The sequence below is a fragment of the Poecilia reticulata genome, chromosome 12, assembly GCF_904066995.2.
Source record: "Poecilia reticulata chromosome 12, P_reticulata-male-v2, whole genome shotgun sequence".
Lineage (NCBI taxonomy): Eukaryota > Metazoa > Chordata > Actinopteri > Cyprinodontiformes > Poeciliidae > Poecilia > Poecilia reticulata.
The window spans coordinates 17,569,707-17,597,547 of NC_088841.1; the positions used below are offsets into that span (position 1 = coordinate 17,569,707).

Here is a 27,841-nt window from a genome sequence, read left to right on the forward strand (position 1 = left end):
ACCACAAACCTATGCCTGATCTGTCTGCTGCGTTCCTTGGTCTTTCTGTTTGTTCTCTGATGTCATCTGACAAACCTCTGAGGCCTCAAAGAACATCTGCATTAATACTGATATTAAATTACAGATGTGTGTACTCTTATAAGTGAACAAACTTCTGAGGGCAAATGATAGCAGCAGATTTTCTGGGGTATCAGAGGTAAAAGGGGTTTAATACCAAAACCAAACCTTTTCATTCCGTTTTAAATTAATGCACTTAGTGTATCACACAAAACGTGGAAACCTAACAGCTGGAAATTAACGTCCATTAAAGCAATAGCAAAACCATTAGGGTTTTAAGAAGTGACAAGGCTTTACAAATTCCCCTGCCAGCTCCTGAGATCTTTATTATTATTGATTGCTTTTTTAAAAATATATTTCCACGTACTATATTTTCATGTTTCTATAGGTAATAAAATGAGTATTTCCAAGGTGACAAATAACCACAGACTTGCATAAATTTGAATCGATAAAATGAATCAATAATGTTAAAGTCTATGTTGGTTTGCGTCTGTTAAAGATTGCAGTTCGCATGCAGCCTGTAGGGTGCCAGTCCTGATCTCTCCCTGCGGAACAGTTGAAGTCAGCTCAGCACAGTGGGCTGATCTCGTCTAAGAGGGTGAAAGGAAGAAGGAGGGATTGCTGAAGACAGGGACTTACAGCTGCTGTCCCGCTACAGATCGTGCTATCTGACAGCGGTGCTCTCCAACCCACGCTGCACCACCTCTGTATCGCTTCGCTCTTTTTTTCATTTTATTTTGGTAACTATTCGGCCATTTTTACCCACCAGCCTCCCTCCTTTTTTTTTTTTGCACATAGCCCCTTCTTTTTACCCCATTTTCCCCCCTCCTCGCATCGACTGTTTGTGTTTTCTTTTCCGGGGCTGTCCTTCGGACTCGACTGTAAGTTTTCCACGTGGAAACCCAGAAACCCAGACTGCAACAAAAAGTTAAGAGTGCGGTGCATCTCGCTGCTGTTGTGTTTGGACTCCATGCTCTTGTTTGCCACGTTTCTCCAATTACTGCCGTTTAGTAACGTGCCGTTCCCGTTTCACAGCCTTCTTCACCTGCACAGTGCTTCTGCTGTGTCGTTCCATGCTTTGTCGCTTGCTTACACATTAACTTAAAAAAAATATATAGGTCAAACTTTGTTGCAAAAGTTCTTTTAAACTCATTTAAATTGAGCTTGCAAATAAGCTTCCTTAAATCAGTTTTTCTTGTGTGTGTGTGTCCTGACATTTTAAGTTTTTTTTTTTTTTCCTGTGATATTGCTGTTGTACTTCTTAGCTTGCTGTGCCCTGCAGCCCAGTTCCAGTCACCTGGTCCTGCATTAATTTGAACTCTGATAAGTTGGTCTTTCCTCGACGTTTTTACCAAACAAAATGCAATATGTAACTTTTTATAATAAGATGATTTTAGTTAAGTAACATATTGAATTGAGGCATAAATATATAAAAACTAGATCCAGTTGCACGAAGACCTTTCTCTATATTTTCTAGTCAGCATGAGAATCTCATGAGAAGAAAAATATAATATTGTTAGAAATATATTTAATACTGTCCTAATAATGTTTTTTTTACTTGTACTGTTATTTTTGATACAAAGTCTTATGTAAACATCTGGAGTAAACACTTGCTAAATGTATTTACTTTTGATTTATTGTTCATGTTGCTGTATTATTCTGCTGTCTTCTCTATAAAGCAACACAAAACTAACAATCTAATATTAGCTAATCAATAATTCAGGCAGACTATGCTATTGGGTCATTTTTTTTTAAATCACATATTTTTCCAAGAAGCCAAATGGGAGGGAATGGTGTTTACAACTTTCTTTCAGCCAGCTGACTGGCAGTGTGCAGCAGCATGTGTGGGATGGATTGTACAGTATTTCTCGGTGTCCTATTCAGCATGAGAAAACTTTCTCTGGTATCTTATTAAAAGTAGTAACTTAAATCATAGGAACGAAATAACACAACCAGTTTGGGGTTTTCAGACTGTTATTCCTGTTTTACCGTCATAGCTGAACCCGACCCATTGTGAATGGACAGAACTAAAATTAGTTGTAAAGATATTTTATTTTGTAAAGAAAAATGTCTTACTGGGTTTTTCAACCTGGTCTGTTGTGTTCACAGAGGTGATGGCCTTTGTTGGGCGTGCAGTCCGGCGCCTCGTATCAGCAGCGCGTCCCCCCGTAGCCCCGCTGTGCCGGACAAGCTCCCGGTCTTACAGCACTGAACACACCAGTGAAAAGAGCGTCCCCTATGAGAAGACACTCAAACAGGAGGAAGGAGCCTCCACTGGACCCACTAAGCCTTTACCAAGGTTAGCCAGAGAGTTTGACATGTTAAGATGATGCTTCAGCCAGTAAGTTTTGCAGTTGAAAAGTTAGTTTTGTGTTTACGTTTAGCAGGTATTCATGAAGGTTGCTCCAGCTACGGATATTCTGTCTTAATACAAATAAATATCAAGGCAGATACACTTTTTTCTTAAAGACTCAAACTGTAGATTTAGCATTGTTTCAACCGAGCTTTAAAAGTTGCTTCCTGTTCCCTCAGGTCAGCTGACGTGGTGGTGATAGGAGGAGGTAGCATCGGCTGTCAGACCGTCTATCATCTGGCCAAAATGGGGATGACCAACGTAGTTCTGCTGGAGCGAGACAGACTGACTGCTGGCACCACCTGGCATACGGCTGGTAACTACAACAGAATTAAGAAAAAATGTTGATCTAAAGCCTTAGGTTGTGTAAGTAAGAGTTTCTGTCCCAGATTAGGGTTTTGACTAGAAGATAATTGTCCCTGTTCAAATCAATGCGCATTCAATCACTCACACCTCACATCAGACTGTTTTCTCAGGCCTTCTGTGGCAACTCCGTCCCAGTGACGTGGAGGTGGAGCTCCTGGCCCACACCAGGAACGTGATCAGCAAAGACCTGGAAGAGGAAACGGGTCTCCACACTGGCTGGATCCAGAATGGAGGACTCTTTATTGCTTCCAACAAGCAAAGACTGGATGAATACAAGCGCCTCATGTCGGTATGAACAGCGACTGCTTGGTTTTTGATTTCCTGTAATATAAAGTGCCATGCACTAATGGATCCTTGTAATAAGTGTTTTATTAGTATAAAGTATTTGATTTCATAGGCTCAAATACAAACATTTAAACAAAATCCAGACAGAAATTTTCATCCGCACTGTTTCCCAACAGCAGTACAGATAGATGTCTTATAGAAACGGATTTTTTTAAAACACATTGAAGTGACAGGCTTGAAGGTTTTCACCGTAATGGGCACGGTTCACCAGAAATTAGGGATGAGTAAATGTCTTTCTCAAGAACTTCAGATAAAAGATGCTGAAACAGATATGAGAATAGCGAGTTTATCTCCTGTGGTCGTTAGAGATCCTTAATAATTTGAAATAGCTTTTTATAGTTTAATTATATCCAGACATTTGTAGTACAAAACCTAATCTGAACCTTTTTATGCAGAATAATCAGTTTCTATAAAGGCGTTAAATGCCCAAGGCTATATGTCTCAATAAGTGGTTTACTATTTGTATATATGATTTTTTGTTTTTTTAGAAGAGGGCACAGTTTATGTTTTTGTGCTTAAACTCTAAAAGAGTTTAAATATACCCTATTATGTACCCAGTCACACACCACATATTGCAGCATATTATCTATTTAATAAAGATCAAGACAAAAATGTCCAGAATTGTCAGGGTGTGATGTATTTTTTTATTATTATGACTGAGGGTTTATGTATTTTTCATCATTACATAACTGTATCAGAACTATTTATGGTCAAATTTAAATAGGTAGCTTTATAGCAACATTCCCAAGCTTTCCACTGGATTTTATTAATCAGAAAACTACCCTGGGAGTTGGAAAACACATAAAACGTGAATTAAAATCATAGAAAATAAGTCAATTGCCATTTGTGTTTCAGCTGGGTAAAGTTTATGGCATCGAGTCCCACGTTCTGTCACCTGTGGAGACTAAGGACCTTTATCCCCTCATGAATATTGACGATCTGTATGGAACGCTGTATGTTCCCAAAGATGGCACCATGGACCCTGCAGGCACCTGTACCACCCTGAGCAGAGCTGCTACAGCCAGAGGAGCCACGGTAATTTGTGCTAATCTCTTTTGTGCTGTTTATTAAAAAAGGGATTTTTTTGTACAAAAATGTCAATTTACAAAATCATGCAAACACTGCTGACTTTCAATTGTTCGGCAGACAGATGCTGCCACCTTTCACAAAGCCGCAGAAGATTACTGCACTTAGAGTTTTTCTTGATTGAAGAACACTAATGGAAAGTTTAGTGGAAAGACAAAATGAAAATGACACACAAGGAACATGCTACTTGCTTTATTATGTGATTCTGCTGCCTTAATAGAATTGTAATAAAGCCCATTCAAGAGTTTGGTGAAGATTCACAAAATCTGGACTGCAGCTGGAGAAAGGGCTTCATGAATCACCACTCATGAAGCCATTTCTCAAAAATCCTATAAACTAAATAAAGGACAATGACTGACCAACTTTAAATAGTTTTGGATGTTAAATGTCTTGAGGTATTACTTTACTGCGCTTTCCTGTCTGAATCAGGTGATTGAGAACTGCCCTGTGACCGGTATCCAAGTGCGAACGGACGACCTAGGGGTCAAGAAGGTTAAGGCGGTGGAGACGCCTCATGGAGCCATTGAAACTCCGTGTGTGGTGAACTGCGCAGGTAAGACTCAGAGAAACTTCACCTATCCTTTTGTTTGACAATGTGGCACGTTTTTATGTTGCTTAGAAAAATGTCAACACATTTGGACGACGTAAAAGAAAGCAACATTGGAGAATTTAGTAAATATTCGCATTTACAAAAGATTATAGCATTTTGGTAAAGTTTGTTACTTACAGGTGTGTGGGCCACCAGACTTGGTGAGATGGCTGGAGTCAATGTTCCTCTTATTGCCATGCATCATGCTTATGTGGTGACAGAGAGGATAGAGGGCATACAGGTAAGATTTCTATTGATTATTATTTGCTTTAGTTCACCAGACATATTAAATGTTACAAACGCTGGGCCACGTGGTTTGGAAGTTGAAGCTTTCCCATGTATCAGGTTAATATGACCAGCAGGGGTCACTGTGACAAAACAAATTACTGCTCCTAATTTTCCAGGCTGTTGTTGGTGTGTTTGGAGGAGAGAGAGAGAAAAAAAAGAGGTTAATTTGTATCTATTATTATTTGTGCTTGCTTTGGCTATGCTTGTTTACGCTACATAGCACCCGAGAGACATGGAATGTAAAATGCTTCAATGTATCACTGCAGTTTCTGTCCATCTTCTGCTTGTTTAATGCAGTTTGTGTTCATATATCCTCTTCCCCGAGAGGCTGGTGGTTTTAGAGTGGGCTGTCAGCGCTTTCTTGTGTTACATAGTTTAAGAGAAGCTTAACAAGCATTACCTCTCCATCATGCACACAGACGTCAGCCCACCCACTAAACAGATGTTGTCAGGGAATCTGTTCCCAGTGTGTGCAACTTGTCAGGTCAAGCGCTTCACGCTGTCCATGCGTCTGTATTTGTCATTGTGAGGCTGCTGTTAAGGTCTGTGCATGTTTGTTTGTTTGTTTTTTTATCTGTGTGAGTGATACAGTGTTCAGTATTGATCACATGGAGCTGCCACACTGAGCTGAGTGCAGAGGAGGGAGAGGACAAAGGAGCAGTTTGGCTTCCGTTATTTGTTGTGAGTGGCTTTTAAAATGTCAGCTGGCTTGCTGGTATTTTGGTTTTGTACCCAAAAAGTCGATGGAGTCTGGGAAGGATGAATACAGACCAGACAGTTTTGACACGAAAAACAATTTTGCAGAAAGATGCTCTGGCACACGAGAGTTCAATACATCTGTCCAGTTTTAGAATGTGATGTCAGGAGTTTTGAGTCAAAGTGTAAAACAATTCGAAGGTTGATTTGATATACGTTTACAGTGTTGTACATGTTTAGTCTGTGCAAGAAGTGGTTCTGAGATCAGCTCCCACAAAAACAAACCGAACTTGTTCATATTGAAAGTTTTCAACCTAAAACATTGGAGCCAAATTGCCAGATTTAATTTGTACTCATTAGAGATAGTTTTATTTTCCTCCTTCTCTCTCTGCTCTTTGGTCCTGCTCTGCATCCATAAGGCCTCTTCTTTAACCCCTCTTTAGCTTGGGGTCATAGTTCAAGTATTATTTGAGATTTTGTAAAAACAATATCTTGTTATCATGGTTTCGCATCATAGCAAGTCATATAACACACTTTGAACAATCTTGGATGTGCGAAATCCTGTTGCAATGCTTGCAGCTAGCATAACATTACAGACACTGCAACTGCACCAAGTATCAGGAGTTTAGTTTTAATGCCATTACAAGTTTGTTATTTTGTTCATATTTGGTGTATCACACATTTTCTGAGCTAGTTTGCTTTGTTTGCATTTGGTAAAACTGTTCACTGCAACTGGACTGCTGTTGAGACTTTAAGTCACTTAATAACAAAGGAGGAAAATTGCATAAAGATTTTTTCCTTCATTGTTTATTATCCGTATCGGATATTGACTGGTACAGCTTTAGATGCTTTCGCCTCCTTTATTAAGTGTAAACATTTTGAGTATTACCTACTAGAATGTACCGTAATGAGGAAAACACACAATAACTCTAAAGACTAAACAATTAAGTGGGAATTATAAGTGAAAACAGTTTACATCAGATGCCCTTGGCTTGCATCTGAGAGTTCTTCCGACTAATTTCAGCTCTAATTACTGAATCCTTTAACTTTTCTTTTCACTTCTTGCAGAACATGCCAAATGTCAGGGACCATGACGCATCGGTGTACCTGCGCCTCCAAGGTGACGCTCTGTCTGTGGGTGGCTATGAGCAAAATCCCGTCTTCTGGGAGGAGGTAACCCTAAATATTACACGTTGTTCTTAGATTCTGTTTGGAAAGATCTCGCATCAAATAGCTCCGCACAAATGGAAAAGCCTGCGATATGCAGTAATGATGGTGAATGTCGCGATAAATATATGATTTCCATCAAAGTAATATTAAACAAAAAATTTTTTTTCATGTCTTTATACTTTGGGTTCGCAGCAAATACAGACATAATGTGTGCGCTATTCAGCTACTGGAGAAAAACACTTTATTTCCATTTTAGCAAGGTTTTATTGAAAAACTTGCTTTTGGCTGAAGTCTGCTTTTTTAAACTATGAAACAACTTAGCTGTTGCTTCTTAATTAATGACTTGACAATATCCCAAAACTATTTCTGTTGCATTATCACATAATTGCAGTCAGAGAGAGCCACAACATGTGGCTACTAAATAATTAGCTAATTTGTGTTGTAGTCCTGGCAGGTTATTGTGATTTGCATATTATGGATAGGGATTGTTTTGCCCTAAACTAATAGTGAATTGTAGTATTTATACTTTGAAATGGTCAAAAAAGACTGATAACTCAAATTTTTTTTCACATTTTTATACGAACAACTGAGGCAAGTTCTAATTTTGGTTTATACATTTTTTTTTAGCAGATAAGGCAACTGTTTCCATAGCAACACAAACTAAAGGCTCAGGTGTCTGTAGGAACTTGTTTGTAAGTGTTTTAACATGGAACCGATTCTAATTAGTTTCCATTTTGGCACTAAAGTGACAAAATTAGATTTTCAAAGTTTCTCTTTCTTTCTCTGTAATAAAAACCAACCCAGTGAGGGAAGCAAAACAGGACTTGGTTGTTGTCCACAAGAACTGTCTTTAACACGAGCACAGCATAGTTTCCAAAGATCAATAAACTCGTGTGATTTTAATTTTTAATTTTTCTCTGATTCACCCAGAAAAGTTTACTCTCTTCATCTTTTTGCATCAGAAGTGGCCCTCATTGGATTATTTATTTCAAAGTATTTCTTCTAAAAAATTTAAATTTCAATAAAGCCAGTTGAGAAATAAACCGATTCTAGAGGGGCTAGCTTTTGTTTTACCTATGAACTAAGAAGTGTTTTTGCTTTATTGGATATGTTCTGTAACATCCGAGGGAACAAAGGGTTGTTGTGTGTCTTTTGTACATTTATGTTGGATTTAGCCCCTCACTCCCTACAAATCTCTGGTTTTTCAAAGCAACTTAATCCTGCGACAGGAACATTCACAATTACATGAAAGACATTAAAAAGACGTCTTTTTTCAGGGCCTTGATGATATCTTCTTGCTTCTTGCTCGACCTCCTCAGCTTCTTCCAGTTTTGCAGCCTGCCAATCTGCATATTCCTCTGTGGTTTTATGTGTGAGAGGATTTCTTTGTGCGGTGGCAGCTTCTTTTGTTCTCGTTTGGTAGCTGAGGGTTCCTTTGATGTCTAAGGCGGATGGAGAGGGAAAAAAAAGGAGGCAATACAGAAAGGAGAATTAGTGGGAAAACAGTGAGAATCGATGCAGAGCGTGATGATAAGCAGGACCGATGGGTCGGGAGGGACTTGGAAAGCTGTGCTGCTCCCCAGATGCTCCAACGGAGTTCAAATATGTTTGATAAAACTGCTGCACAGAAAAAAAAAAAAAGCAGGCTTACTAAATTCCTTTTAGATTATCTAAGTCGACATGATCTATGTTGGATGCGAGGTGATTACTGCTTCTATGCATACACAATAGGCACTGAAGGTTTAGTGCTGGTTGAGTTTACAGTGAGTGAGTTGGAGAGAAGCAAAAAGATGAAGCTCAACTGCTCTTTATTGAGTAAGACAGGGATTCCAACATGCTAATCATAGCTGCTTAATCAGTTGGACTTTCTTCTTGGGTAGCCAGGCTGTGGTTGATCTTGTTAAAAGGGACTTTGAATTACAGGAACAGTACAACGTGGAATTTTAGACATTTTAAAGCTGTAACCTTTTGAAGGCGTGTCGTGCCTTCACACAGGTTACAGATCCATGGATCCTAGGTTGAGGGAAATTTAAACTCTGCACCAAATTGAATCGTTTCAATTCAATTCATCTTGAGGAGAAACTTTTTTCACTGTGCCGTCTGGATGGTGTCTCAGGCAGCAGGGAGAATCAAAAGTATTGTTTGGGGGATATAAAAATGGAGAGGTTTCACATTTCTTTTGCTCGCTAAAATTTTTTTGAGTTCATATCTGGTACGAGAAAAATACAAAATGGACTCCTCCCCCCCAAAAAAACTAATTTTGTGTTTCCATTTTTCATCTTTGACTTGCTTGCTGTTATGGAGTTTGGATTTATTCCCAATGTTTCCTTATTTCCCAGGTGTCCGATAAGTTTGCCTTCAGCCTGTTTGACCTGGACTGGGACGTATTTATGCAACATATCGAGGGAGCTATAAATAGAGTTCCTGTTCTGGAGCAGACTGGTATCAAGTCCACTGTCTGTGGACCAGGTACAAACTCACATACTCTCACACATAATGATTTATTATGGACTCCATAGTAAATTTGTTTAGGCAAGTAGTAAAGTGTACCTTTAGCAGCTGTTGGATTCTTTTCAATACAGATGAGGATTAATTGGTGTTAAGTTCCCGATTTGTCCTTTTTAAGCTTCTTAGCAGAGAAGGCCTGATAATTTGAACATAAATAGTAGAGTAGGAAACTAAAGTAGCAACAGTAGCAATAAAACAAAGGCTTGCACAAAATTATTTATTTAATAAAGCGATTACCAGCACTAGTCCTGAAGAGCCGATGTGCTGCAGATTGTAGATGTGTCCTTGCTGAGATACACCTTATTAAAATGGCTGAATTACTTCCTCAGCATATCACCTTGGTCTGCAGAGTTCTTAATGGACCATTCTTATAGCTCAGGTGTGTTGACTCATCAGGGAAACATTTAAAATATGCAGCACACTGGCCCTTGCTCTGGTTAACCAGAGCTTTGGAAAAATGGCAAAATACGGTGAAATACCTTTTATTTGATGTGTAAACATTGCATCCATACATACTGTCCCATGTCTGTCAACAATTTAACTAATCGTCCATCAGTCCATCCATAATTGCATGATTTACGTTAGTCCACTGGAGAAACTATGTTAACTATGTAAAAATGTAATTTTGTGGTTTTTACCAGAATCTTTCACCGCTGACCATAAGCCGCTGATGGGAGAAGCACCAGAAGTTCGAGGTTACTTCCTGGGCTGTGGCTTCAACAGTGCTGGTATGTGCTGCATCAATTTAAAGATACAAAAAGAAAAGGTATTTTTCTAAACTTCACCTTAAAGTTAACTGTTGAAATACTTGATGCTGAGCTTTACCTTGAGAAATCTGAAATGACGCATGAAAGGCTGAATAAACTTTTTTAAGAGCATAAATGGGTAAGCAGGAAAAACGTGGTGAAATGTTTGGATGCTTTTAACAATCTTTGACCTGGACTTATATCTCTGTGTACGTGGGCCAAGGCACAAATAAATATTAGAGAGGACTTGATACACAGTCTTGTTCATGCACAAGTCACTCCATTACTGCACTGAGCCTCTGACATTAGCCCTGGAAAAATATCAGTATCTAAGAAGTGTGTGACAGAGAGAGGAGGCGTAAAGGCTGAAGTAATCAGCAAGAGCTTTAACAGGCAATTGAAAGAAAGCTTTTTCTCCGCAGAGAGCTGTGGGGTCACGCACACAAGATGTTCCGACAAAAGATTGGGGGGTTGGAATAAAGCTGAGTTCTGAGTGGGCCCCAGTAAAGTATTGTCACATATTACATAATACTGTGTCCTTTTGGCATATTAATATCTGGTTCTGTCTGGGTAAAGCTTTGTCAAGTAGTATTCTCATTTGGGAGAGAGAAAATCATTGTATAGCTCTTGGGATTGTTTTGTTTAAAATCTAGAAGTGGTTTGAAGTTAAGATGTTTTTCCCTCTTTTAAATCTTTAGGTACTGCTGTCGCAGTAATTTGTTTCCTGTTATGAGAAAACATGTAAACATCATCCACATGTACCGAGACCTGTGGTAAACAAGGAAAAAAAAATCTTAAAATAAATCTAACTCCACCAGTAAAATTAAACACAATACAGGGACAATGGTTCAAAATTACAAAGTCAGTCTCTTCTGGAATTTATGAAGCCAAAAGCATTTTTTTGTTTACGCAAATCTAATATCAATTCTTACGGAAAAATAAATAATTTTACACAGGCAGCCTGGAAAGAAAAGGGAAGAAAAAAAACGAGTTCTGGTGTGACAGGATGAGTGGAAGCAGAAGCATGAGGGCTTACAAGCAGACACTCGCACGTCAGTGTGGTTATCTCAGGTGACATTTATCTGTGACACCTCGCCTCGCTGGTTCTCACCACTTTGTCTGGGGTGAACTCCATCATTCTCCTCTCACCCTCCTCCCTTTTATCTCTCAATCCATCCACCCATCCATCCATCCATCCCTCCATCCCGCTGACCTGCCAGCCATTCAGATTTCCTCCCAGGCTCAGAGTTGACAGTTCCTGGCTGCAGATGAGTGAAGTGATGAGAGATGGAGGAAGAGGACGTGCGGGGAAAAGATGGAGGGATGGAGGGAGGCTGCTGCATGTTAATGTTGTGCTCACAGCGCATTGTGCAGCAGTCGCAACGTATGCAAATTACAGGCAACGCAGCACAAGCAGGGGGTGGCTAAAGGGACCCAGCTCATTAACCCAGCAGTTCTGGGACTCGGTGGATTACAGCGTTGGGCTGCTGTCGTTTGTTTGGTGAATGGTTGGAAACAAACAGAACACTGCAGCTGTTGGCCAGATGACGAGGTCAGATTGCTCAGGGGCTGCTTTGAGCAGGGGTCAAGCGTTGGAATAAAGGTTAATGCAGTCCTCCGTGGCTCAGTCGTATGTCACACAGCAGCTGTGGCAAAGGAAAATGTGGCTTTCTTTCTTTCTTTCTTTCTTTCTTCAAATTAATGAGACTTCCTCTCTGTCTTTCTGACAAGTTGGACCATCAGGCAGGTGGAAAAGGGAGCGGAGCTTCAGCTGCTTGTTAAGGTTTTCTCTTGTTTTGCCTTCCAAGGCCACAAGCAACAGAAGCTGCATCTGGAAACAAAAGGTTTCTTTAATCTGGACATTTTTATATCCATATGTCTAGTTTACGAAAGGTTGCCAACAGAAGACAAACTAAGCATTATGTCCTGAAGCCGAAGGTGAGAACTTGAGTTTGTGGAAGACAATTTTTGGGCGGTTTTGTGTGCACATTGAGTGCCTCAAAAAGCCTCCATTCACCTTCAACCACTTATCTTAACATATTTCTGCGGATTTTACGTTGCAAGACTATGTATTTGACTTGCGCATTATCCATCACACGAAGCCTCAGTAAAATACATTGATGTTTGTGGTTACACTTGCAATACTATACGTTTTAATAAACGCTTTACTTGAGTTTAAAACAAATCTGTTTCTAGCTACTTCTGAACTAATAGTTGTTGGTGTGCTTTAGAGCAAAACGTGTAGATTGTTTTTGCTGGACTAAAAGCAAACGTAGGTTTCAGTTCGAGTTTCACCTAAAGACTGTTAGGCTAGATCAAATCAGCAAAGATGATCTGATCTTAAATAAAATTTCAACGTCCCCAACATTTCCTCTTTATCTTTTTCCATCAGGTATGATGCTGGGAGGTGGATGTGGCAGAGAGCTCGCTAAGTGGATCATACATGGCCGGCCAGAAAAGGACATGTATGGATACGACATCAGGTATATAGGCATGCGTTAAAAATACTCTTCAATGGCATTTTATCAAATGGCACCAGGAGCCACAGCTTGCATTGAAGTCTGGAGCGACTTCTTTACTGAGCGCTAAATCCCTCTCCCTCCTTTCTCTAGACGTTTTCACAGTTCGCTGACAGACAACGCTCGCTGGATCAGGGAGAGGAGCCATGAGTCATATGCAAAAAACTATTCTGTAGTGTTTCCCTTTGATGAGCCACTGGCCAGCCGTAACATGAGGAAGGACCCTTTCCATGAGGTACGGCGGTTACTCATTGTTTTTCACCAGCATTTAGCGACTGACAAATAACTTTAACGAGCAAGTCCTGCTCCTGTTAGGATGCCAAGCTTGCTTCAAAGTTATGCTGGGTTTTTGCTCCATGTTGTGCGCCCTATGAGAAAGAAAATGAACAAAAAGTTTACTGAGAAGTTGACCATCTGGGTTGGATTCAAAGTAAGCATTGACAAATAGTTTTGTAGGCCATTTCCTATTCTGCCAGTTTGCCTGAGACTGACAGTGATGAAAAGCTGGCTCAGCTTATCACCTTCCTGGTTCAGTGAAACTTCTTATCTGGAATGTCATATTGCAGTTAGCAAATCATTTCACCCCTTTCAAGTCATCAGGGCATCTCCCGTCAACTTTGATTACTTCCACTATTTTCATAAATTGCATAACTGTCTCTCCTTTTTTTTTTTGTCTGTAATTTTGGCTTGTCAAGCACCGACACCGTCTTTCTCTCTCTCTCAGTGGGTTTGTCTTTCACATTTCCTCAGTCTTCTCTTTGCCTCTTCTCGGTCTCGTGGCTGATTCAAAGTGATGGCATAAGCGGCGCAACTTAGCTCTGCAGTGACTGCGTTTGCTAATGCATGACTATAAACGATCCACTCGGCTCTGGTGGCGGAGCCGTGGATGTTGTTCAGCTTTGTTTCTCTCCTTGGCCTAGCACAAACTCTTAATGGATTTCACCGCCGTGTTTCACACACTAAAGAATCACTTAGAGACATACTTTTTTAAAAATTTGTTTAACTTTCACTGTTGGACTATTACCCTTGCTCTTGCATGCATGAATTTTCTAGAACAAGTTATGGTCCCATACGTTTCATTTGTGTCCCGAGCTTGATTTATTTAGCCTCCGTAACACTTTACATGCATACATAAAGCTTTCTACAGAGATTCATTAAACAATTGTGCAAAATAAAAAATGAAAAATAAAGGGGTGATGGAGGAGTTATTTAATTTAATCTTTTGACTACATAAAGAATTAAAATTGTAGCAATGTAAAAAAAAAAAAAGTTTGAAATTCTAGCTCTTATATTCTATACTTGACAACTTAGATTTTTGAAGACAGCTTAACCTGCCTTAAAGAGAACACTTGTATCCATTTTTTCAAATCTGAAATGACACAGTGTTGCAATGCACTACAGCTAGAAGGTATGCTTTAAGGTATGACCAGGCAGGCAAGCTGTCTCTGTGCAAATAATGAGACTTTCTACTTATAGGAGGCAATATGTGGTTATTTCAGACCATCAGCAAGTCATCTCTGACACTGCTGCTCGCACGCTTTCTCCACCTCGGTAGCACAGATGGTAAATATAGCTCAGTGTGGGACGTTTTGGCAAAAGACAGACAGCTTGATGCCTGCTCGGGGGAGAGCATAGCACAACATACCTACCAACTGTGGGCGACTGTCAGTTTTAGCAAGGAGGATGGAGAGCCTCGAAATATCTTATCTGAACAGTGTTCAAGAATTAGGAAGTGTTTCTCCTCTGTTTCTGCAGCCACTTGATGTAAACAAACGTGGTGCAACATTTTCTTTTTTTTTTTTATCAGTTCCTCCATTAGTGGAGAAACTTCATTATCTCTTCTAAATGCAACAAATGTCAGCGACTGTCTGCAGTAATCATTATGTCTGCATTTGTGTTGGATCAAGTGGATGGACTGGCCTTTTGTTTCATTAGCTTGTTGATGCAGACAGATCAATAGACTCAAGGAATAACATGTTGTTGCAGCAGCTCTAAGTTATTAAAATGGGTCCTGATCAGTAATCTTGCTATTGCAAGAGATAGATGGATCAATTTTCTGAAGGAAATCAAATAATTTCCTTCAGAAGTCATATAAAAAGTAAATAAGAGTCCAGTTAGCTGTTTTGTGAGGGCCTCTGAGGTTTACTAGAGAATATAAGTGAGCATGAAGACCAACGAGCACCGCAGAAAAGGCCAAGGAGAATGTTGTGGAGAGGATTGTAGCAGGGTTAGTGGCCCAGTCAAAGTCCCGATCTAAATATAATTGGAAATGTGTGACAATACTTAAATAATTGCTGTTCAACAACCCAGTCTGACCGAGTATTTAGTTGGATTTTACTTTGTGCAACAGATTGAAGAGGGTTTAATGCATATGCAAGTATTTTCATTTCACTATGAAATTGCTCTCTGCTTTGTGTTGACATATCCCATAAAATTCACTATTTCAAAATAAACAATATTTAGTTTTTTAACCACCAACTTATATTTTCAGTAAACACTAACCGGTGGATTGACAATATTCTCAGCTTCGTGTGCCCTCTGTACATTCTGCAGCGATTTGATTTGTTTTTGTGTTTATTTCATCACTCCAGGTGCTGACAGAACAAGGTTGCATGTTTCAAGAGAGGCATGGTTGGGAGAGACCCGGCTGGTTCAACAAAGACGGGCCGGCTCCTGTGAGGCTCCTGCAACAAACACACACTACCACAGACTTACTGCTTGTAGTTGCCAGACTTTAACACTGTGTTTGCATGTCTTGTTAAAAGCCTAAAAAGTACGATTACTACGGAGCTTACAACATTAGGAATAACGAGAACTACAAATACAAAAAACTCCTGGGCAAAGAGTACACCTTCGACTTCCCTCCGCATCACGATGTGGTAAGTCACAGAGAGCAGAAGTGTTTGTGTCTGGAGTCAGACAAAGTTCAACGGCTTGTTTTCTCTGTCAAAATGCAAGTTAGTCTGATGAGTGTGAACGTTTACTTTTCAGTCCGCAGAGCAGAAAAATCGAAAGACTGAATGAATTTCTGTCATAAACAAGTAATGGCGGTGGGTACCAGTAGTGGGTTTAATGGTGCATAAAGAGCTTTAAACCTCCAAGCTAATTTAGCAACTTGATAGACAGTCTGGGAGTGAAATCTGTGATTTTTGCATTTAACTTCACTTCCTTCTTCAAAATAAGAAGATGGCGACGTGTTTTTTTATTATTTTTCTTCAGCGAGTGTGTTGAACACGTGTGCTGAGTTTCGCTGTTTCCAATGCAGATTAAGAGTGAGTGTCTCTCATGCCGACACGACGTTGCAGTGTTTAACATGTCCTACTTTGGGAAGTTCTATCTCACCGGACCAGATGCCAAGAAAGCAGCCGATTGGCTCTTCTCGGCTGATGTCAACAAGAAGCCAGGTTAGTCGGGCAACTGTTTGAAGAAGCACACATGCCTGCCTCCACACGCATGCATACATGCACACGCACGCACGCACGCACACACACACACACACACACACACACACACACACACACACAGTGCTTACCTGAATGAAATGAATGATTCATAACGAGGCCTCAGCAGAATTTGATGTCATGCTTAGGGAGTGATTCAGCTCTTTCATTCAGGTGTGTTGGTTCCTGGGACACAACTAAAACATGTAGGACACCGGCCCTTTAAGGCTAGAGTCAGATAGAGCTGGGTTATGCATGAACTGTTTGTATTTGTAAAACTCTTGGTTTTTTCTAACTTAAAATGAAGTTTGCACATGGATTAAAGAAGCAAATTATGCAAAAAAAGAAGAAAAAAACTATTTTTTTATTTTTTACATGGTTACAGACAGTGTGAACAAACAGTTCTCCACCATTAACAAAGCACTGTAGAGCTGCATCTGTCTGTGCAAGACTATCCTGCATGTTTCCTTTAAATCCAATATTTCATACGCCTCTGATCATTTTATATCAGAGGCAATTACGCTACATCTCCCTCCAAGCCTCGTTAAATAATCCTTTTTGAACACATTTGTATTTGTTAACAGTAATCACTCTTTTAAATTACAGCTGATGAAGGTGTCATCAGCGCTTATTTATCTGTGACTGCAAACATGAACTCTTTTGGCAAATGGATGAGCTGTAAAAAAAAATGGTGTCACTTCTAATTAGTTATAGTTATTTGATTTTGGAGGCTTTCTTGATGATGTATTTATGACAAATGTCTTTGCAATTAAATATGCCACCTGTGCTTTGGCACATATTAGAGTCATCCGGCTGTTACCGAACTTGTTTCCTGTCAAGTGGTGTGCTATAATAATTAAAAAAAATTTTTTTTTAGCCATATATAGATTCAAGAGAGAACATCCAGTTGCAAAGTTATTTATGGTATGATGCTCTTAGGATAGAAAATAAACCATGGATTTGGGGTGATTTTTGAGGGGAAGTAAATATTTCAACTCTGAGCTTGCACATATTCAAGGCTGCACATATATAGTGCATTACATAATTCTTCATACTCATTAAATTTTTTTCCCAATTTGCCTCAAATTTTGATGCATGATTTCTTGCTGTAGCTGCCCAACAGGCATTCTTCCGGGTTTAACCTGTGTTTCTCTCAATCCATTTTCTCACTGACTTTGACCAACTTCTTCTGTGGTCCTGCTAAAGAAAAGCAACTCTCTCGCACAATGCCGACTCCACAAAGTTTTACCATCAGCACTGCTTGTTGAAGCTCATGTGCACTGTTAGTTTGTCGCTTTAGCCAAAACGTTGGGGTTTGCCCTGATGTGACCACAGGTCTTATGGTTGCTGTCCACCCCCCCACATTGTTTTTGTCAACCTGCAAATAGGACTTCTTGAGTCTTTCTTTCAATAATGACTTTATTTTTGCCTCTTTTACACAGAAAACTAGATTCACAAAGTGCCTCACTAATAGTTTTTCCACCTGAGCTGTGAATCTCTCCAGTTCCTCCAGAGTTATTATAGGCTTTTGACTATTTCTCTGGTTAATGCTTTCCTTTCCTGACCTGCCAGCTTAAAGCTACATTACATAACTTTAACTAAAAAATATGATTTTTTTCTTGCATATTTGTTAAAACTGTCACTATGTCGAGATAGTAAAGTATAAATCAGATAATCTGTGAAAAAAATCGCGCTCTTTTGTCTTCTCCCAGTGCTTCCAGTACTAGCTGCATAAATACAACACTTAACAAATACATAAAAAACATATTTTTGTGAAAGGTATGTACTGTAGCTTTAAGTGAAGATATGCCACTCTTTCCATTTTCAGATTATGGATTATTATGTGCTCTGTGAGAACGTAGAATTGTCTTCTAATCTAAGTAAAGGGGCTAACTGCAAGTTGACACTTCTAATTTTTATTATTTTACTTAACCACCTTGCACTATTTTGTGCTAGTCTCTCACCATAGATCCCAATAAAATGCATTGAGGTTCATGTTGACCATGTGGTGACTTTTAAGTAAGATGAATAGGCATGAATGCTGCTGCAAAGCACTGTAAATAAGTATTCACTGACAGGTGTGTGTGCATGTTTCAGGTTCCACTGTGTATACGTGTATGTTGAATAAAAGAGGAGGGGCGGAGGCCGACCTGACGGTGAGCAGGCTGGAGCCGAGCGCTGCCAAGCTGCCGCTGGCGCCGCAATCAGATGGTGAGGAACAGACTGCCATCCTCGTTTTGATAAACTTCACCTGAAAACACAAAACAAAGAACTGAGTCTGTAACAAAACTTGGCCAAAAATGTGAAGAGATGTGAGGGAAGAGAGAGCATGGGCAGAATTATTACTTATTACAATCACAGGTGAATATATATACCCAAATGCCAGCGTTAATGAAAGGATCTTGAGAAGGATCATTTTTTAAGCTTCCTCCATTTATTCCATCAGCATGAGTATACAGGAATGGAAAAAAGTCAAGTTAAACAGTTTGATGTGATCACATCTGCATTGTTATATTGTTTAAGATGTTAACTGGTATCTTCATACGACATATAACGAGAAGCTAACGAGTCATCTTGTATTTTTCTGCTGGGTAACTGCTGTGCTTAATCTTCTCAAATTACTGACCTCTCTTGCTCCAGGTGATGCATACTACCTTGCCATTGGAGGCGGAGTCGCCGAACACAACTGGAACCACATTCGGACGGTTATTCAGGACCAAGGCTTCCACTGCCAGCTGACGGACCACTCCGAGGACATGGGGATGATCAGCATCCAGGGGCCTAAGAGGTGGGACGAGGAAAGAAGGTGGAACGGTCGTCATTTATCCCAACTTAAGAGAATGGGGAAATCACAATGTAGGTCAAATTTATGATTTAGTCATTAAACAGTAAAGATGGCTAAACATCACAGAGACACTATTTTTTTTTTTATTAACACCATGTGAGCTTGTGCTCAGAGTAGATAAGCTGCAGAAAAGACGACTGGACCAGGATTTCACAGTACAGATGGACAGTAACCTAAAACAACAACAACAATAAAAGAAATGACTGTAGTGAGGCTAGAATCAGTTGCTTGATCTCAATCTCAAAAAGCTACAGCACAGAAGGAAACGCTTCAGCATTTAGTGATGCAGTGCAAAGGAGGAACTAATCCACTGATCTACATGCCAGCAAAACATTCTCATCAGGGTAATTTTGTGAAGTGACTGGGTGGTGGGGGGTTTGGTGCCCGTCTCCAGGCGGGCTAGCCGCCAGTCCATCGCAGGGCAAAAGCACCTCAGTTAAATTTATTTTCTATGAATTATTCAGAGTACCAATAACTCTGGCACCAGTTACTTTTATAAAATAAATATAAACAAAATTGCAGAGGAGAATTTTTGTAAATATTTAATGTAGAAATACGTAATTGAATTAAAGATGTAATAAAAGATCCATTTATTTTAAGATTTTTTTCCCTTATATTTAGCATTCATCATGATGAATGTCCAGAAACTGATCAGTTTTTTATTTTACTGATAAAACTTGCCACGTCTATGACATGGCAGACGTTTTAAAGGCTTGTTTCCTGTTCTTTGTTACTCTCTTCCTTCTTTGTTGTGTTTTTCACTCATTGTGAACATCTCCTCCATTGTAAATGTGTTTTCGTCAGATTGATTGTTTCACGTGTAGAGCTGTCCTTATGGTTTTACCGAAGCCATAACCTTCGGTTGGTGACTCGCTCGGATAAAGAAAAAAAAAAATGCTGTGAATAAATGGTAGCCCCTGTTTGTTCTGACTTCCTCCAGCATTTCTTTGTTTTTTTACTCACAGAGCAAGCAAGGCCAACTTTACTTCTTCTTGATCCCATTCTGTGCTCACCTCAGTCTAACTTTTCCTTCTCTCTCACCTCCTTTCCTCCCCACTTTTCTGCCCTCTGCCTTTCTTCTTCCCGCTCACGGAGCTGCAGGGTCCGTCCACTCCTGTTCTCTGTGTGGGATTTGTCGATATCTTTTCCTGGAGGCCTTTTTTTTTTTTTTTTTACCCTCTGTTCTCCTCAGTTCCTTTTTTTCTCCCTCTGCGGTGATCGAATAGATCTCCTTGTTTGTCTTCTCTCGCTGTTCCTGGCTTCCTGCTTGGTCAACCTATTCTGAGTCACCTTGCCCCCCTGCTTTCATGGTTTTCCTCACTGATCTGCTTACGTCAAGCCAGGAATAATCATTTCAATTCCGACTGTAGTCTAGCAACGACAAGTTGCTTCATTTGTTTGTGGATTATTTTTTTAACTGTGTCTACAAGATTGCAGCTTGTGTTGTCTCTCTCTCCCTCTGCCTCTCCACAGTACCATATTTATGTCTTGCCTGTTTGAGGAATTTCAGAAAATTACTCTTCTTCTGTTATGTTTTTTGCTCCCTGATGAAGCAAATTGATCCCAGTAAAGCTTGAGGAGCAAGAAGATGTGTTCACAGTGTTTACAGAGATGTGTTGGGGGTTTTCTCTCCCGATGACGTCTCACTTAAGTTCCCCAGTGAGAGGAGTCTTTGATTTTCTTTCTCTCAGCTTGGCACCATGTTTCAAAGTGTGAAACTAATAACTCAGCCGCTTGTTTAGGTAATTATTAACAGTATGCGTAATTGATAGAATTATGAAACATTCCGTGTGCATGCACAGCTGAGAAGTCAATGCTAAATGGCAAAACAAAGAAATAAACGACAACAAGAGCCTCCTTTGCTTCCTGGCTCTTTAATTCTCTTGAGAAAGTTTGAGGTAAACATCAGCCCGTATTGGCTCAAGAGTAAAGCTTTATATTTGTCCAGGCCCACATCTTTCTATATCTGTTACATCACTTGCTTTCTAGGAGAAGGGACTTGCACAAAGCTGCAGAAGCATAACCTCAGTCATTCCACAAATATCCACATGCCTGGCTTCCTGCCACACCGTTGCAAAAAAAAAAAAATCCTTAAAAAGATGTTTTCTCTGTCTTCCCACTCATAAGCATATGAGGCCAAGAGAGCAAAAATAAAATATTTATTATTTTGTGTTGACTCATCATTATGTAATATTGATTGAAGTGTAGTTTGGAGGAGGAACGATTGCGTATTTTCTCATAATTCCAGTGTTTCCTGTTTGAGAGACATTTTAGTGACCTAGAAATCAAATAATAACTTTCTCTTTAATAATAAGCTTACAGCTTAGAATTTACAACTTTGTGTATTTTTTTTACAATTGTTTTGCACATACTGTTTTTAGTTTTACACTAACTTTATAACTCAGATAGCACAGAATATATGCAGATTGAGAACATGCCCATATAGTCCAGCAGATGGTACCAGTTTGTGCCTATTGTTATATCAGATTGCAATTTTTTTTTATCAGACACAAACAGTGAGGGGCAGAAGTGATAAAGAACACAAAGAAGAGTGGGAGAAGAAAAATATTTCAGAACTTGTCTCCATGTAGACCTAACAAGGTGCACGTGCCTTAACTGAGTCTGAAAAGTATAAGGACTTGAATGGTGTAACTCTGTTGTACTTTATTTAGCCTTTCTGTTATCTGCTGGAAATATCACTCTCCTCTTTCTTGCAGCCTGAATGTACCACAGATGTGTTATGAAAATGAGGGTTCCTTTTAAATAGATTCTTGTAAAGTTTCTTCTCTTGCTTTTGTCTTTAAACACTGAACTAAAAGCGGAAATGACTAACTTCATCCACTTAATCGTGTGTTAAACGATCAGAAACGGATTGGATTTTTGCGTTTCTAGCTGACTAGACACCAGTAGGAGATGTTGACTAAATAGTCACCAATTCATCTTACAAGCTGATTTCAATGTATTTCTCTGTTGTTTACTCAGTCCAGCAATTTTTGGTATCTGACTTTACATCTAGCTTCAGAATGAAAAATAAAACACAATCCCTGGTTTGCGTACACTTAGCACATCTGATTTGGTCAAAATAGGTTGAATGACTAACATAGTTTGTGACTGTTTTTTTTTTTTCTTCTGCCTTAACAGTCGAGAAGTATTGCAAGAAGTTTTGGATGCAGATCTCAGCAACGAAGCATTTCCCTTCTCTACCCATAAGCTTGTGAACGCAGCAGGATATCAGGTGAAAACGCTAAGAATCTCACTCCGTCATAGGCACCAGTCGTATGCTATTGAGTAAAAGTTTATTACTTTTGCGATTTGCTAAATAGAGATTCCTTATTAATTGTGTTGAGGGAGAATAAATGATAGTTCTTACTAACATGTCACATCAGTCCACATATGAACTGGAAACTCTAGTTTAATTAAGTGGGACATTTGCAGTAGTTTATAATTGAATTGTTAAAGTTTTATACCTGCACATAAATGTATACTAGGCATTGGTACGTTACTCCTATTGAGGCTTAATGTGTTTTTAAAAATGTACTCTTATGAGTTTGGTTAGGTCTGCATCAAACTAAAAAAGACAAATTAATATAGATAATATAATAGATAGTAGCAATTACTACGTTGCAGGGATGATTGTTGCTTTCTCTTTGAAATTGAACTGTTACATTCCAGTCTATCGCATACTTGTTTAATAACTCTGTAAGGTGTCTGTGATTTGACCTGTGATTTCTGACCTTCTGATTAAAAGGATAGAGCCTTGCACTCATTACAGACTCATGCAGCGGCGCATATGTTCACTCAGCCTCAGACTGTTTTACTTTCTCTTGCATAAATTATGCAAGGTCCCGGCAATTGCGATCTGCATCTCCATTCGTCGCTGCAGGAGCGTGTGGGGATGTGTGCCGAGCGAGGCGCTTGTGTTGTCTTCCAGCTGGTTGTTGGCCTTGTCTCTGTGACAGTTTAATGGTTGCAGTGCTGTTTGTGTGAGCAGAGCTCTTCCTGCCCCTCCGCACCCCCTCACAGCTCATTAGACTCTCTCTCTCTGTCTGTTTCTGTTTTCCTAACTTGTCAGCGGCAGCGGGTGCGCAAGCATACACATTTATCCATATAATTTTATGTCATGCTTCTGTCTGTATGTTTGTTTTTTGGCTGCCTGGTACTTGAGTGTGGTGGTGTGTGAGGCATGCATGCATCTGGTGTGTGTTAGGGTCATATGCTCAATGTACTAACCTACGCTGAGCTTGGAGATGTGCATATGGAGCCTGCAGTGATCCCTGACTGGACAGATGGACTTTCTGTCATTGCACCAACAGCGAGAACCGTTGGAGAAGTTTCTTTTCCTAATTTTTTTTGTCCCCTTCCACATTTTCTTTCCTGTTCATGTGGAGTGTACTATCTTCTGTCAATATTTTTGCAAAAATTTTCCTTACCCTCTTCCCTGACTCTCATTCATTTCTTTTTCTGTTCTTTTGCTTTTCCTTGTCCAACTAGACATGCGAATGAGCACAAATGAATCCTCATTGTGGCAGCTTGATTCTCCACACAAATACCTCCTCCTCTGTGAGTAACCCTCTTTTCTACGCGGTCTGTCATCCAGGTGCGAGCAATGCGTCTGTCATTTGTCGGAGAGCTCGGCTGGGAGCTCCACATTCCCAAAGACTCCTGTGTTCCCGTCTACCGGGCTGTCATGGCCGCCGGTGCAAAGCATGGCATCATCAATTCAGGCTACAGAGCCATTGACTCTCTCAGCATAGAGAAGGGTAACGTAAACAACTTAACATATTGAAATTCAGCTCAAATAATGATTTCCTCTCAACATTTGTTTCCCTGCAAAGTCGGTTTTAGGAGGGGAGGTGTTGATGCTCATAATTTTTCTTAATTCAAATTTCTTCAGGGTACAGACACTGGCACGCTGACCTTCGGCCCGATGACACACCTTTGGAGGCGGGGCTTGCCTTCACCTGCAAACTGAAGAGCTCCATCCCGTTCCAGGGCCGGGAAACGCTGGAGAGACAGAAGGAAGAGGGTCTGAGGAGGCGTATCGTCTGTTTCACCATCGATGAGTCAGTAGATCCTCTGTCTGAAGGCTGCAATTAAGCCTTCAGCAAAATGGGAAAAAAAGTTGTTGTTTTTTTATCTTTGCTTAAAATTAGTATGCAGACATGAAAATGATGGAAAATTGCAGTATTTCATTGTAGTATTTTATGTCGGGTATGGGTATAAAAAATTATTTTTATTGCCGTACTTTGTTTGATCATCCATCCATAGTTGGATTCTGAATCTGTAGAAATATCTTCCTTAGGTTGATAATGATTTTTTTTGTATCATGTTTTCCTAAATGAAAGGAAGCACAGAGAAATCTGGAACTCTGTTAGGAAAGCATGAGACTAAAATTAAGCTATTACTCCTTTTCACAGATTCTCAACTTTTCCTTAGTAACTTTGGTTACACTTTGAAAGTATTTTATTTATTTATTTTTTTTTCAAAAATCTATAACAAGTATGTTGCAACGCCATTGTTTTTTTTTTTTTTCTTATCTTTTACACCAGAAAAATACCAATGTTCGGTCTGGAAGCCATTTTCCGTAACGGCGTCCCTGTTGGTCACCTCCGGCGAGCCGACTATGGCTTTTTCATAGACAAAACTCTTGGTTATGGATACATCCGCAACCCTGATGGAGGAGTGGTGAGTTTGTTGCACGTTGTATTCCCCGTTTATTATCCAGTCTTGGTTTCTGGGATTGCTCTTGCTCCCTTAGTTTCACATTATTTCTTTTATCTCTCTTGGAGATAAAAGCAGATTGATTAAAAGAAAAACTTAAAATATTTAATGCTTATGTCTGACAGCATTCAGTTCAAATGAACTAAATGAGAAGTGAGTAAAGCTGAATATCTCAGCAAGGTTGTAATTATTGATAAACCATAAATGTGGAAACCTTGTAGAAAGCCTTTTATTACTGTTTTATACGAGAATGCTTCTTGAAATCTAAATTGTTATCTTAAATATTTATTATCCTAAGTATTTTCCTAAATAGATCTTGCTGGATAACCATAAATCTGACCCAGCTGATAAGTAAAAAAACATATTCTCTAAAGGGCTGCGATGCATTTGCTACTTGTGAAACCTTTGTTTCAATGAAGCGTTGGTATTTTCTTTGCTGCAGGCGAGTGATATTTAAGGTTTCTATATAAAAACCTGGAGTTACTCAGAGTTTTCAAGTAAGAGGCAGCCAGCTGTGTTAGCTTCACTGTGTAAATGACTGAGAGACAGAGTGGGAGATCAGTAGGGAGGGCTGCTGCCGAGAGGGAAATGTGAGCTGGTCAGTGAAAATTAGCTTTCTGTGTTTCAAGGGAACTGACAGCCGAGTTACAAACGGCTTAATTGCTTTCTGCGTTCAGGACTTCCAAGCTGCTCGTTTCTGTTTGCTGTGAATCCTTTGAAATCCCTCTTTCATTCCTGCTTTCCTCAAACCCTTTACATGTTGTTTTTTTTAAATCTTTCATTCAGTTTTTTTTTTAACCAACAAAATCTTTATTTCCTTCACTAGGTCAGTGCCGATTTCATTAAAGCCGGAGAGTTCACGCTCGAAAGGATGGGAGTGGCGTACAAGGCCAAGGCGCACCTCAAATCTCCATTCGACCCTGAAAATAAACGTGTTAAAGGAATCTACGAGTGACCGCCAATGTGAAAACACTCTGGTTAGAGAATACTATGCAATCTGCTGCTTTTCTGCATTCAGTTGCCACTACAGATGCATACCTCTGCCATTGATGGTGTTTCATAAATGTGAAGCGATAAAGTGACGTTTAAGAAGATTGAGTTTAACGATATTTGCTCATTCTTAAATGATTTTAAATGTTCAAAATCAAAGCAGGTCCACTGTTCCTCGATGTGTGCTCTTATATGATTATTATAAAATTTCCACCAGCTCAAGACTTTTTATCAAGACAAAATCTTTTTATAACCAGATAAACTTCACTATCCTTTCAGCAAGCAAACATAACTTACCCGAATAATTCTTTTCTTTTTTTTTTGACAAACTAGCAGTTCATTAGAGGATATTAGTGCAGATATTTGCATTTATTACTTTAAAGACTCAGTTTTTAACTTTGAAAGTCTTACTTCCTGTTGCAGCTCACTTTGCACTGAGCTGTTGAACAGAATTTATTATCATGACTATAGATAGATGTGTCTGTGTTGTAAAGTTTTATGTGAAGCACTCAGTGTCCTTAAGCAAAGAAGTCCTAAAAGGGCTCGGAAAAGAGATTGTACATGTGTGTGTATGTTTATTCAAAGTAAATCAGATGCTGCAGCTTCCCAGGTAATTGAGCATTTAATGTAATTTGGCTTAAAAGCAGTTTTTTTTTTCATATTTTTTGATCAACAACTAGAGATCAAGGCTTCGTCCTAAAGGGTAAAATATTCAGTCAACTAGCAAACTGACTGTGTGTGACCTCCTGCTTCTGGCATCAAAGTTTTATAACTGTGCCTTGGGCGCTTCATGCCCACCAAATGGCTGGAGTAGAGTTATGTTTTTTATGAAGTTAACTATTTATCATGAATATTTTTTAACATTAATGCGACAGGGGTCACAATATTCCATGAAGGCTCTTTTAGCTCCATTAGGTTTTCATAAAAGTACTTACCGGCTACGAGCTCTGCTCTTTTTCTACAGGTAAAAACTACAGAGGCAAGTAAAAAAAAAAAAAAAGTAGTGCAGTTTTTAAAAAAAACGTTTTCAAACATTGTTAAACTTCAGCTCTCCTAAAATCAAAGTTTTACTGTATCTTAAGTTGTAACTTTTCTCTGGTAAGTCTGAGAACCGGACTTGGCATCCTGCATCTATATAGACTGCGCCAAATTACAAGCAGATGAGCAAAGTAGAACTTTACTTAAGAAAATGGCTGCGATATGGAAGCTTTCAGTTTTTGATATTACTCTGATCCTTTGAAATGGACGTGAAAGGGCAGAAGAGAGAATATTTCAAGGTTTTAATCTATTTCTGTTGATGTTTCAATGTTCCAAGACAGAAACAAAAGCAGCCATAACCCTTCAGGGATGTGCATCAGAGATTTTAAGCTTAAAAGAATGGAGGCTGCTGCTCTGTGAGTGGTGTCAGCTTAGTTTGTTAAACGAATTGCTATAATTTAGATGTTAATTCAATTTCAAAGAGTAAGAGAATTGGACACTAACATTCATGGCTGCAGAATATCGAGTTTTAACCGTGTTTGAAGCACCTCTGGTTGAGGGTTCAGGGTCATTAAATTCTAGGGCTAAAGTTTCAGGCTAGCATAATAAAAACACAGCTTCAGTGACAGACAGTTTGATTACCTCATAATTAAGATTATTTTTGCCAGACAAGAATCTTCAGCAAGTGGCAAATAGCCGCATCGTCGATATAAAGTTACTGAGTATGGAGTAAAAGTTGTAGTAGTGATGCTCTTCATGTAATAAATTTTTTACTCTGTAACAGCCTTTGAAATATAAGGTGCCCTTTAGTCACTGGATGGGTTTATAAGTTGTTTATAAACCCAACTATAGCATCAGAGAGATATAGTATATCTCCAAGCATCATCTTGCCACTGCACATCAAAATGTTTTCTAATTAATCGTTATTTAAAGTCAGTGCTGACTTTAAATAACAAATGAGTCATGTAAAGAGAAACAGTCGAAGTAAATTATTCATGTCGATCTAGACTTGTTAACTTATGTTGAAGAGAATTTCTTTATTAATAAAATGCAATTTTACCTAAAGCACTTTGTGTATTTTTCTTTTCAAAAACGAAACCTCCATAGGAACAAACAAATACGGCAAAGACCGGAAGGTAATCCA

The 27,841-nt window shown here is 39.3% G+C and overlaps 1 protein-coding gene across 2 annotated transcripts; it reads left to right on the plus strand.

Moving 5' to 3' along the window:
- The first annotated feature begins 259 nt into the window (after positions 1–259).
- On the plus strand, positions 260–27,762 carry sardh (sarcosine dehydrogenase). Of its 2 annotated transcripts, none has more exons than XM_008424001.2 (22): positions 260–984; positions 2,167–2,356; positions 2,590–2,726; positions 2,887–3,065; positions 3,977–4,156; positions 4,637–4,760; positions 4,937–5,037; positions 6,849–6,953; positions 9,290–9,419; positions 10,100–10,186; positions 12,597–12,687; positions 12,817–12,958; positions 15,315–15,398; positions 15,489–15,602; positions 15,989–16,127; positions 18,261–18,374; positions 18,804–18,951; positions 22,150–22,243; positions 23,606–23,768; positions 23,903–24,071; positions 24,558–24,693; positions 25,556–27,762. In XM_008424001.2, the coding sequence occupies exons 2-22, from the start codon at positions 2,172–2,174 to the stop codon at positions 25,682–25,684; spliced, it is 2,751 nt and encodes a 916-aa protein (XP_008422223.2). In that variant the 5' UTR covers positions 260–984; positions 2,167–2,171; the 3' UTR covers positions 25,685–27,762. The 2 variants fall into 2 exon arrangements, with proteins under 2 accessions (XP_008422223.2, XP_008422222.2); XM_008424000.2 differs by having other exon boundaries at positions 260–938.
- Positions 27,763–27,841: the final 79 nt, after the last annotated feature.

What these genes read in the sequence shown, in the direction of transcription:
- sardh (XM_008424001.2), top strand. Translation starts at nt 2,172, where the DNA reads ATGGCCTTTGTTGGGCGTGCAGTCCGGCGCCTCGTATCAGCAGCGCGT. An exon ending in AATACAAGCGCCTCATGTCG is followed by an intron (nt 3,066 to 3,976) that starts GTATGAACAGCG and finishes TTTGTGTTTCAG; the next exon opens with CTGGGTAAAGTTTATGGCAT. An exon ending in AGAGGATAGAGGGCATACAG is followed by an intron (nt 5,038 to 6,848) that starts GTAAGATTTCTA and finishes CACTTCTTGCAG; the next exon opens with AACATGCCAAATGTCAGGGA.